Below are 12,527 nucleotides of genomic sequence, written 5' to 3' on the forward strand. Positions count from 1 at the left end.
GAAGAAGCTTCACGCCATGTGGCCATTTCACACAGTTGTACAATATGTTTTCATTAGTTTCTTTGTGAATCATCATGAATACAGCAACAGCTACTGAACACACTTTGAATCTCAGTCGAACGAATGCACAACCGTGAAAACCAAAACAAAACCAATGTTCGTCCTCAAAGCAAGCACTGAAGAAGGAGAAAGAGAGGACAGAAAGAAAAGACAGGAGTGAGGAGAATCTGGGTGCTGACAGACAGACAGACAGACAGTCAAACGGTCGGACAGACAGACAGTGGTGGAACAATGACCCTGAAACGACGACAGTTCGTGAGCTGGGGATCATGGCAGTGCAGTGTTTACCGCTATTGATTTTGAACACCACTTGACATGCCACTGCATTGCATCACGTCATTTCTCTCAGCAGTTTTCCCTCATTTTTAATTTGAGACTTTTTGCTTCTTCTTCTCCTCCTCCTCCTTTTGCAGGCTCCCCCTCCTCCCCCATTTCCATCACGGAATGTACTCGTCTGAGTGGTGGCTCTGTGACCCGACAGCGCGGGCACACACGTGTATGGTGACCTTCATGCCTGCACATCATACGAACATGCCCACACGTTTAAAACTTTAAACAGTGATCTCAAACACACCGCACGTTGTTTGCGTGCCTGCAAGCACCCCCTCTGCCTTCGCCTCTCTCTCTCTCTCTCTCTCTCTCTCTCTGTGATACACATTCACAAGTGCTTGCAAGTGCGTGCATGCAGACGCACACACTTTCTCTTACACACAGAGATACACTCTCTCTTAGACACACACACACACACTCGAGCGAACAAGCTCGCACTTGGAGAGAGAGAGGGAGAGAGAGAGACGGAGGTGAAAGCAATCCTGTTCTTCGTCGTCATTCTCTTCCTCCCCTTTATCTATCTGTTCCCGCTCCTCCTTTATCGACGTGTTCACTTCCTTTGTTTGCATATTCACGTCCTCCTGGATCTACTTGTCCCCATCCTTTATCTACTTGTTCACATCCTCCTTTTTCTACTTGTTCACCGTCCTTTATCTTCTTGTTAACGTCCTCCTTGATCTACTTCCCCATCCTTTATCTACTTGTTCACATCCTCCTTTTTCTACTTGTCCCCATCCTTTATCTACTTGTTCACATCCTTTATCTACTTGTTAACGTCCTCCTTGATATACTTGTTCACCATACTTTATCTACTTGTTCACGTCCTCCTTGATATACTTGTTCACCGTCCTTTTTCTACTTGTCCCCATCCTTTATCTACTTGTTCACATCCTCCTTTTTCTACTTGTCCCCATCCTTTATCTACTTGTTCACATCCTCCTTTTTCTACTTGTTCCCCATCCTTTATCTACTTGTTCACATCCTCCTTTTTCTACTTGTCCCCATCCTTTATCTACTTGTTCACATCCTCCTTTTTCTACTTGTCCCCATCCTTTATCTACTTGTTAACGTCCTCCTTGATATACTTGTTCACCATACTTTATCTACTTGTTCACGTCCTCCTTGATATACTTGTTCACCATCCTTTATCTACTTGTTCACATCCTCCTTTTTCTACTTGTTCCCCATCCTTTATCTACTTGTTCACATCCTCCTTTTTCTACTTGTCCCCATCCTTTATCTACTTGTTCACATCCTCCTTTTTCTACTTGTCCCCATCCTTTATCTACTTGTTAACGTCCTCCTTGATATACTTGTTCACCATCCTTTATCTACTTGTTAACGTCCTCCTTGATATACTTGTTCACCATCCTTTATCTACTTGTTCACGTCCTCCTTGACCTATTTGTTCCCCATCCTTTATCAACTTGTTCCCCATCCTTTATCAACTTGTTCCCCATCCTTTATCTACTTGTTCACCATCCTTTATCTACGTGCTTCCCTCCTTTGCCCACTTGCTTACCCTCCTTTATGTGCTCCCCCTCCACCTTTATCTACTTGTTCACCCTCCTCCTTTATCTGCTTGTTCACCTCCCCCTCCTTTATCCCCTTGTTTCCCCTCTTAAATCTACTTCCCCCTTCTCAGTTTGTTACGCCCTCCCCCCTCCTCCTCCTCCACCTACTTGTTCCTCATCCTCTGCTTGTTCTTCTCCTCTTTATCTACTTGCTCCCCATTCCTCTATATTCAAGCTCCCCCCTAAAATATGTTTGTTCTCCCTCATTTACCTACTTTTTCCCCTTCCTCATTTACCTACTTGCTCCCCATCTTTTATCTACTTGTCCCTCCTCCTTCTTTATCTACTTGCTCCTATTCCTCTATCTACTTGTTCACTTTCCCCTATTTGCTTGCCAACCATTCTTTATCTATGAATATTTGCTCCCTTCTTTTTTTTATATTTGTTCCCCTTCCTCCATTCCTCTCCTTCTTTATCTACTCCCCCCCCCCCCCCCCTTTATCTACTTGCTTCTCCTCTTCCTTTATCTGCTTCCTCTTCCTTCTCTTTCATCGACTTGTTCCTTTCCTTTATCTACTTACTGCCACTCCTTTACTTCACCCCCTCCTGCTTTATCTACTTGTTCCCGTCCTACTTCATCTGTTTGCTCCACCTTCTTTGTTAGAGGCTGCTCCTCATCTTTTGAAGATCTATAGATTGACGTCTTCTCCCTCCTTTATCTACGTCTCCTCCCTCTTGTATCTACTTGTCCCCTCTCCTTAATCTACCAGCCCCTCCTTCTTTAAATGCCTGCTCCCCCTCCCTTATCGACTTACCCTCCTCCGCCATTATCTGCTTGCTCTCCATCTTCCTTTATCTACTTGCCTTCCCCTCCACCTTTATCTCCTTGTTCCCCGTCTTCCTTTATCTCCTTGCCTTCCCCTCCGCCTTTATCTCCTTGCCTTTATCTCCTTGCCTTCCCCGCCGCCTTTATCTCCCTGCCTTCCCCTCCACCTTTATCTCCTTGCCTTCCCCTCCACCTTTATCTCCTTGCCTTTATCTCCTTGCCTTCCCCTCCACCTTTATCTCCTTGCCTTCCCCTCTGCCTTTATCTCCTTGCCTTCCCCTCCACCTTTATCTCCTTGCCTTCCCCTCCACCTTTATCTCCTTGCCTTTATCTCCTTGCCTTCCCCTCCACCTTTATCTCCTTGCCTTCCCCTCTGCCTTTATCTCCTTGCCTTCCCCTCCACCTTTATCTCCTTGCCTTCCCCTCCACCTTTATCTCCTTGCCTTCCCCTCTGCCTTTATCTCCTTGCCTTCCCCTCCACCTTTATCTCCTTGCCTTCCCCTCCACCTTTATCTCCTTGCCTTTATCTCCTTGCCTTTATCTCCTTGCCTTCCCCTCCACCTGTATCTCCTTGCCTTCCCCTCCACCTTTATCTCCTTGCCTTCCCCTCCACCTTTATCTCCTTGTCTTTATCTCCTTGCCTTTCCCTCCACCTTTATCTCCTTGCCTTTATCTCCTTGCCTTCCCCTCCACTCCTTGCCTTCCCCTCCACCTTTATCTCCTTGCCTTCCCCTCCACCTTTATCGCCTTCCCCTCCACCTTTATCTCCTTGCCTTCCCCTCCACCTTTATCTCCTTGCCTTCCCCTCCGCCTTTATCTCCTTGCCTTTATCTCCCTGCCTTCCCCTCCACCTTTATCTCCTTGCTCCCACTCTTCCTTTTATGTAATTGTCCCACATCTTCCTTTGTCTACTTGTTCCCTTCCTCTTTTATTCACTTGCTCGTCCTCCTTTATAGATATACTTGCTCCCCCTTCTTTATGTACTTCCCTCCCTTGTCTTTTATCTACTTGCTCATCATCATCATCATCTACTAGCTCCCCCCTCCTTCATCTACTTGTTCGATCTCCACCTCTGTCCACTTGCTCCTCCCCCACCCTTTGATACTTGCTCCTCCTCCTGTGAGTTCTCAAAATGGAGAGTAAGATGCCTCTTAAAAGTGGTTGTTGTTTGGGGTGATCTCAAAAACGGTCAGAGGTAGTTCTACTTCTAGAGAAAATTACCAGGGTAACATGGGCTCGGGGCAGTTTGCAGTAACGTAGGCTCGAAATATGTATCATGATTTTGCTTCAATCTCGTGAGTTCAAATAGAATTTTGATGTTAAGTAAGCTGGAATAATGTCTAGGAGTTCACCATTCCTATAGGATTAGTTCAACTTTGAAGGCAAATAAAGAAATGAAAAAAAAAGTGGCAGTGGAATAAAACCAATGCTTTCAGTTTTCTAGGAGCGGACAGTCCGTGTCCGTGAAACTGACTGCCCACCCTGGGGACCTGAATTAACGTATTTAAGACCAGATGGAGGACCTATCTCATAGCACCACCATTGCCTATAATCAGCCCCCAGACTCTTTTTTCCCTGTGCATGTGAGGATTTCAATTCAAAGAGCAGCGGAGCTGGGACTCAGGGTCCGTAATTAAGGAGTTGACTGCCAGCTGTCACGCGAAACCTGAATTTATTTGACCTGTTGTTGTTCAAGTGTGTGTTGGTTGGTGTCTTGTGTCAGAAGTATTGCTCATCCTGTTTGACCCCCTGGATATTTTCATTATTCTGAGTAGTTCCTAGACAGTTTTGAAAGCATGCCTCTGGAAGATAAGGTTTGTTGTCTGAATATTACGAATTTGCGCTTTCATGACATGTGGATGAAAATACCTTTCCAAACAAATTCGTAATTTCCAAGACCTGTTCAATAGTCATCTCACACAATTTGTCTGTCTCCCTCTCTGTTGGTATCTTTCTTTTCCTTGCCATCTCCCTCCCTTCCTCTCTCTCCCTTTTCCCTCCTCTTGCTCTGTGTGTGTGTGTGTGTGTGTGTGTGTGTACCTGCCCACTTCCTCTCCTGTACGTCTCAGTATAGATCATGGTATTTGCTGAGGACCACAGAATAAATCAGAATTTTTTATTCTTTTTTTGTCAGAGTGTTTAGTGAAAAGGTCCACTGAATAATTCAGAGCAGCGTGACAACGTGTATAATTTGCTGAATTGTTTGGATACCCTTCCGGGGAGCAATCTGGAAAGGTGCCCGTTTGGCATTATTGTATTGTATAATATTGTATTGTGTTAACTGTTGGTCACAACAGATATATATCTCTGTGTGAAATTTGAGCTGTTGTCACCAGGGAGGGTGCGTCGCTGTAGTGCAGGACCACCTTTCTTTTCTTCTTTTTTCTGTCTGCAAGTGTGTTTGTTTTCCTATCGAAGTTAGTTTTTATATGGAGTTTTGCCATGGACAATCTGTTTGTTGAACTGGGTTCTTTTACGTGCGCTAAGTGCATGCTGCACACGGAATTTCCGCTAATCGTCGCATCCGAATGCCTTGCGTCTAAGCCACCACTCAAGGTCTAGTGGAGGGGGAGAAAATACTCCCAAGTTTGGTGTTCGAACCTGTGCGTTCAGATTCTCTCGCTTCCTAGGCAGATGAGTTACTGCACTGTTCTTGAAGGTCTCCACCGCCCACCATGTTCTCCCCTCCCAACCGCGCCTCTATCCCCATCCCCGATCCCCGCCTCTCTCTCTCCATCCACAATCCCCTGATTCTTTGATGCCAAGTATTGTTGGAGGTGGAGTGACTTCCGGTGGCTTTGAAGCGCGGATATTGGGTTCACAAGTGAACGTGGCTGGCACGAGCATTTTGCCAGCATCGCTTGAAAGTGTCCCTTCTCTAGGAGGGGGAAGGAAATCCTACTGTCGGCATGCAGGCTGGATTTTGTGGTTTTGTATTGGTGTGGCCAGAAGCCAGAGAGGGGAGACAAGGGGCTGAGTCACAAGGTGAATGCCATTTGTTTGGATCATATTATTTGAGCAAAGAAATGATGAGGATGAATAGAAGGGGAGAAGACGTCAAGATGGATAAATTTATGGGTTGGTTTGGGGGCTAGGAAAGGTGGGGGGGCATGGTCATTTTGTCGGAAGTGGCATACCTGTCGTCTAGAAAAATCAGGAGCACATTGACTGGAAAACAGTTTGAACTATGCTGGTCACGGCAACACTAGCACCTGGTACCTGATGGTTCTAAAACTGTTCACAGTTAGTTCTCTACTCCCACTCCATCCACCACTCGGGTTCTGCATATTATCAAACTCTGTGTGCCTGTGTGGCTGTATGTGTATGTTCCTGTTAGTCGTCTATTGATATTTTAGTTTCCCCAGTTGTGTTTGATGCTTTACGTTTCTATAATGTTTATTTCAGTGCATTTATACGTAGGTCACTTATATATGTTCAAGGGTTGAGTGAAAGAAGCATGTAAGTGGATTATGTTATTATCCTTGTTAAATTTGTTTCGTTTCGCTTTGTTTCTCTCACTGTCCCTTTCTCTGAAATTCGGCAAACAGACAGAGAGCTGTGGGGCGGGGGCTTCTCTCTTTCCCCTCTTCTTCCTCTCTCCCTCTTCTTCTCTCCACACCCCCTTTTACAAAGAAAAATTGAAAACAAATACCCCTCCACCCCAACCCCCCCCCACCCCCCCAAAAAAAAAGAAGAAAAAAAAAGGTGACTGGACAGGATGAAGACAAAAGAAACTATCATGGAGAAAGAAACCAACCAACGAACCAAGAAGTCAAATTGGAGGACAAGAGAGGCAGAGGGCAACACAGGCCCATACAGAGGCAGGGTAGGTCCCGCAGGACGTTCTGTCTTCATACGGACATCTGCTGCCTTCTGACATGAGGTCAAGAAAGTGTCGGTATTTCCCTTGATGTCAATGTCGTCTTTCATGCTCCAGGCCACGAAGGTCGCTATAGCAACGCAGACATCGATCCGACCTCCTCCACTTCTCCCACCTCCTGGCACTGCCCCCCTCTATTCCTTTCTCTTCCCCCCACCCCCTTCCCCTTCTCCTTACCCGCGCTAGGTCTTAACCCTGTTGTGTCCTGTCATGACTGTCCGTGTATGACGGGGAGGGTGGATCGTGAAGCCGTTCATGACGTAAAAACTACGATGCACGCCAGCTTTCATATCCAGTATAAGAAGACATGTGTGTTCCCTTTTTTTCTGCGTGCCTTTGTTTCCCCCCAGATTTCATCTTTTACTCTCTTTTCATCAGTTCAGTTCATTAGTTCTATGCCTTTCACTATTTTCCATTCATCAGTTTTACGAAGCAGTAATCTTTTTCTCTGGATCCCCCCTCCGTGTGAGTGTGTGTGTGTGGAGGAGATTCCTCAAGATGGCTGTAGTGTAGAATCGTAATGCCATCGAAAGCACGGATTTTTGTTTAGTTTTGGTATTTTTGTTGTTATTTTTTTCGTTCGTTTATTCTTTCATTTTGTACATCGTGTGTTCCTGAAAAGTCGGAAAACTTAATACTTTTTTTCCCCTCTATTTGCTTGCGTCTGCTGACGACACGTTTCCGTTAAGTCTGACTGTGACGTTGGGTACTGTTGGACAAGGTCACACTTTTTATTTTGTGATAGTCGTGTCCGGCTAAGACCACCGAGACAGCAGAGGAGACAACTGCTGTCCCGACTATCTGGGCAAGAATATGATTACAGTGGATTGTGTCTTGCCCGAGTTACACACCCCCTTTCTCGGCCAAGAGAGCTTTAAAACAGTCGGCGTTGGGATGCTTCCCAGGCCAACTAGCCCTCAGGCTCTAGCACTAGGAGCCAGTGCAGTCATTCCTCCTTGTCTTGGAGTCACAGTCCTTCACAAAAGACTGAGCTGTAAATTAATTCCCACTGCAGAGGAGAAACCATTGACCACACAGCTCACATTTTACAGTTAGCCCAACTGTAAGCTTGAAGTCAAATATGTGAAACAAGCTGAGAGTTGAGACGTGATCACGATTTTAAAGTGTTGGTGGTGGTGATGATGTTGTCAGTAAAATGGTGGTGGTAGTGGTGATGATGTTGTCAGTAAAATGGTGGTGGTAGTGGTGATGATGTTGTCAGTAAAATGGTGGTGGTGGTGGTGATGTTGTCTGTAAAATGGTGGTAGTGGTGGTGATGATGATGATGTTGTCAGTAAAATGGTGGTGATGATGTCAGTAAAATGGTGGTGGTGATGGTGATGTCAGTAAAGTGGTGGTGGTGGCGGTGATGATGTTGTCAGTAAAATGGTGGTGGTGATGATGTCAGTAAAATGGTGGTGGTGATGTCAGTAAAGTGGTGGTGATGGTGGTGATGTTGCACACACAGCTCTCATTTTACTGTCAGCCCAACTGTAAGCTTTAATGTCAATTCTGTCATACAAGCCGAGAGTTGAAACGAAATAGTGATGATGTTGTCAGTAAAGTGGTGGTGGTGGTTATGTTGCAGTTCCCGGAACACCGCTTCTACAACCTAGTGGACAAGATCCTGCTGTTCAAGCATGACCCCTTTGACCCCAATGTCCTGCAAATCCTCAGCAACCCTGCAGACATCAAGGACAACTGTCTGGTGGAGGTCGTCCTCTCAGGTATATGTGTGTGTATCAGTGAGTGAGTGAGTGTGTATGTGTGTATGTGTGCGCGCGCGCGCGCGCGTGCTCGTGTGGACGGAGGGGTTGGGGGGGGGGGGGGGGTCCGCGGACTGGATATTAAACATTGACCTCAATAGCATCAGCGCTTGTCTGAAAGTGAACAAACTTATGACTATCGGTCGAACACTCCAGTGTGTAAAAACGTATATTATTCTTTGATGTTGTTGTTTTTTTCGTTTTTTTGGTTTTGTTTGTTTGTTTGTTTTTTGGTTTTAAATTTCAAGTGGAACCCAACCGCGCTGCGTGGTGGGGAGAAATGGAAGAACTGCGTGGATGGAAAGTGTGGAGGGGAGGCATGGGGAGAGGGGTGGTGGGGGCACCATTACTCACTGTGTGACAGACGTGCTGGCCGACCAGACATGTCCTCATTATTCTTCTTGACTCTGCCTCGCTCCAAAGGGAGATGAGGCAGCGTGGAGACGTGGGCGGAGGAGTGAGGGGAGACCGGAGAGGGAAGGATGGGGTGTGGGGGTTGTTAACTATGTACAGTTGCCATCCACTGAAGGCCTGCTGTATCCGACGAAAGTTTGTAATTTTTTAACCGGTTGTACATTACAGGAGAGAGAGAGAGAGCTAGCTATAATCACCACTGGTTAAGGTTAAAGAAGGTTAAGCGGGAGAGTAGAACAAATGGAAGATTTTTTTTTTCAACTACCCAGAAAGACCATTAGTCTCGTGTCTTGATGGTAATCTTTTCATGACGTGAATCTGTACAGCTGTGCTGGACGCTCCCAATGCTGATCCCAAACTGGCTGTTTAAAATTACCCCCCTCTGTTTGTCTCTTCCCCTTCACACACACACACACGCATGCGTGCGCATGATCATTCACTTCACATCTTTCTTTTCTTCTTCTTTTTAAAAATGTTTTTTACATTACCTATCCTATATCAAATGTAGCATTTGTGTTGCCATTTATATAATGACTTTCAGCTCCTCACCTCCCTCCTGTGATCAGAGCGAGAGGGGGATATAGGGGGAGAGGTGCGAGAAAGATTCCTGACGAGGTCAGGTGGACAAGTCAACTTGTAATTGAAATGTAAATTTCAGGGAAAATTGGGAGAAACTAAAATATATATCCACTTTTATAGCACACTCTATTCTGGACATAGAGCAAAGAGAGAGAGAGAGACTGACACATGACATGATCACTGGGAGGGAATGACTTACATAATTATGACACCAATCTCTAAAGCGAATGACTGACACACAACACTGGTCTCTGAAGGGAATGACTGACACACAACACTGGTCTCTGAAGGGAATGACTGACACACAGCACTGGTCTCTGAAGGGAATGACTGACACACAACACTGGTCTGAAGGGAATGACTGACACACAACACTGGTCTCTGAAGGGAATGACTGACACACAACACTGGTCTGAAGGGAATGACTGACACACAACACTGGTCTCTGAAGGGAATGACTGACACACAACACTGGTCTCTGAAGGGAATGACTGACACACAACACTGGTCTCTGAAGGGAATGACTGAATCATGACACTGATCACTGGAAGAGAAAGACTGGAGTCTGACATGTGACACTGATCAGTGGAAGGAAGGATTGGAACCTGATGCTGATCAGTGGAAGGAAGGATTGGAACTTGATGCTGATCAGTGGAAGGAAGGATTGGAACCTGATGCTGATCAGTGGAAGGAAGGATTGGAACTTGATGCTGATCAGTGGAAGGAAGGATTGGAACTTGATGCTGATTAGTGGAAGGAAGGATTGGAACCTGATGCTGATCAGTGGAAGGAAGGATTGGAACTTGATGCTGATTAGTGGAAGGAAGGATTGGAACTTGATGCTGATCAGTGGAAGGAAGGATTGGAACTTGATGCTGATCAGTGGAAGGAAGGATTGGAACTTGATGCTGATCAGTGGAAGGAAGGATTGGAACTTGATGCTGATCAGTGGAAGGAAGGATTGGAACTTGATGCTGATTAGTGGAAGGAAGGATTGGAACTTGATGCTGATTAGTGGAAGGAAGGATTGGAACCTGATGCTGATTGAAGTAAAGAATGGAACCTGACACTGATCAGATGGAAGGGAATGACTGAGCCTGACATGTGACAAAGACTGGAGCCAGGTGCCCTGATATCCTGTTGCCGACCCTGATTTCTTGAGGTCCTGGTGGTGAGGTGGAGATGGACCTGACTCACCAGCTGCCATCACCACTTTCATCCTGTGGCCAGTTGATCAATGATGGAAGTCCATTACTGCTCACTGACCACTGTTGTCAGTTGAACAACCTGCTTTGTACAGCTGCCAACAAGACTCACACTGCTCCTCCAATCAATAAGTCAGAACAGAGCATGCATGCGTACGTTAGGTGTGTATGTTTAGTGTGTGTGTGTGTGTGTGTGTGCTGACTCTGTATAGAACTTGATGGAGACATGCTGACTGGAGCAGCAGCCATCAGGTGACAGTCCATTGTCCCTCTTTGTGTCTGAATGGAGAAACCGTGTTCACACGCCACTCACATCTACTCAGAAGTATACAGTATAATATATCAGATACGTTCGAGCCACCCTAAAGTGGGTTTTATGTTGTCATGTAGGGCCCACATGCTCCAGAGGCAAAGTTGGTGTTCTCACTTTAGCCATCTGGTTGTGCCATCTGTGGTGTTGCGGTGAGAAAGAGCTGATGATCAGCAGCGAGCCAAAAGGCTTGGAGAAATGGGATGTTTTGTTTTCAAAGTCTCCTTCATGCCATCAGTCCAGGTCTTCCTTGGTCTTCTTCTCGCCTTGAACCCTGTTGTGTGTTTAGTAGGCAGGATGGTGAATTGACACACGTGTCAGGTGACGTGTTCGTGGTCTGGTGTTGCTCTCACCGTTTCCCTTGTGTTCCTGACCATGGTGTGGTGCAGTGTTTTGTTCACGGTTCTTCTCAAAGATCGTGTCTCACAGCTGTTGATTTCCAGCCCAATTTTTGATTTGGTCATGATCACTGGTCATTTATCTCAGTGGTCATGATCTTAGTGCTGCAGCCTTGTGGGCTAGTTGGCCTTTGGGAACCAACCCAACGCCGACTGTCCTAAAACCCTCTTGGCCGAGAAAGTGGGGATTTACTTGGGCAAGACACTCTCCACTATAATCAAATTCTAGCCCAAATAGTCGGAACAGCAGTTGCCTCCTCTGCTGTTCTGATGGTCATAGTCGGACACGACTGACTATCATATAACATGATCACTGGTCATTTATCTCAGTGGTCATGATCACTGGTCATTTATCTCAGTGGTCATTTGTAAAAGAGTGAACACTTAACCCCGGAAGACATAAAAATCATCGAAAGTCTGATCGTAATCACTTGCAGTCTCTCTCCTGAACATGTTTTATCATTCACTAAAACCCAGACAACATTAGAAGGGCACAAAAAGAGAAAGCAGGGGTGGTTGAAGAGAGGGAGTGAGGGGGAAGTGGAGAAAGGGTCCTGGGGAGAGGGGCTGGAGAAAGAGGGAACGAGGGGGGCGGGGGGTGGGGAGGGGGAGGAAGGGGTCGGTTGAGGGCGGAGGAAGGAAAAGGAACAGGCAGTGAGACACCAGGAACCTGTCAGAGGAGATACGTCAAGATGGCCCGACTGGTAAAGTCACTTCCTGACGTGCTGGGGACTCAGCGAAATGGTTTCTGCCCCCACAACCCCCAGTGTGTGTGTGTGTGTGTGTGTGTGTGTGTGTTTGTGTGCGTTTGTTTGTGTGTGTGTGTGTATGTGTTTGCGTACATTGGCGGGTGTGTGTGTGTATATGTTTGCGTGTGTGTGTGTGTTTTGAGAGAGAGAGAGAGAGAGAGAGGCATGGGAAAGAGGGGGAAGGATGGACGGAACATGTTGCAGTTTTTTGGGGCACACTTACACAAGGGCAAGGGGGTGAGGGAGGGACTATTGTGTACCTGTCTCACTGTATGTTACACAGGAGACAGGTTACTTTGTGTGGTATGCGTGCACAAAAAGAGGGCTTTGCACAGGCTTGATTAAGAAGGAGAACAAGTCTGAATGTCCCTGTGCTCTGCCTGTATGTCTTTGTATGTATATGAGGTAGTGGTTGAATTTGTAGTGTGTGTGTGTGTGTGTGTGTGTGTGTGTGTGTTAACAGAACAGGGCCAGTATTTTGTTGTGTGTGTGTGTC

The 12,527-nt window shown here is 46.2% G+C and overlaps 1 protein-coding gene across 1 annotated transcript in view; it reads left to right on the top strand.

Moving 5' to 3' along the window:
* Positions 1–12,527, top strand: part of LOC143295970 (serine/threonine-protein kinase D1-like) — a 58,807-nt gene that overhangs the window by 12,277 nt on the left and 34,003 nt on the right. Inside the window, exon 2 of the mRNA XM_076607677.1 lies at positions 8,199–8,337. Within this exon, the coding sequence (XP_076463792.1) occupies positions 8,199–8,337 (139 nt within the window). The remainder of the gene's footprint in view (positions 1–8,198; positions 8,338–12,527) is intronic.

The sequence above is a fragment of the Babylonia areolata genome, chromosome 21 (assembly GCF_041734735.1).
Source record: "Babylonia areolata isolate BAREFJ2019XMU chromosome 21, ASM4173473v1, whole genome shotgun sequence".
NCBI lineage: Eukaryota > Metazoa > Mollusca > Gastropoda > Neogastropoda > Buccinidae > Babylonia > Babylonia areolata.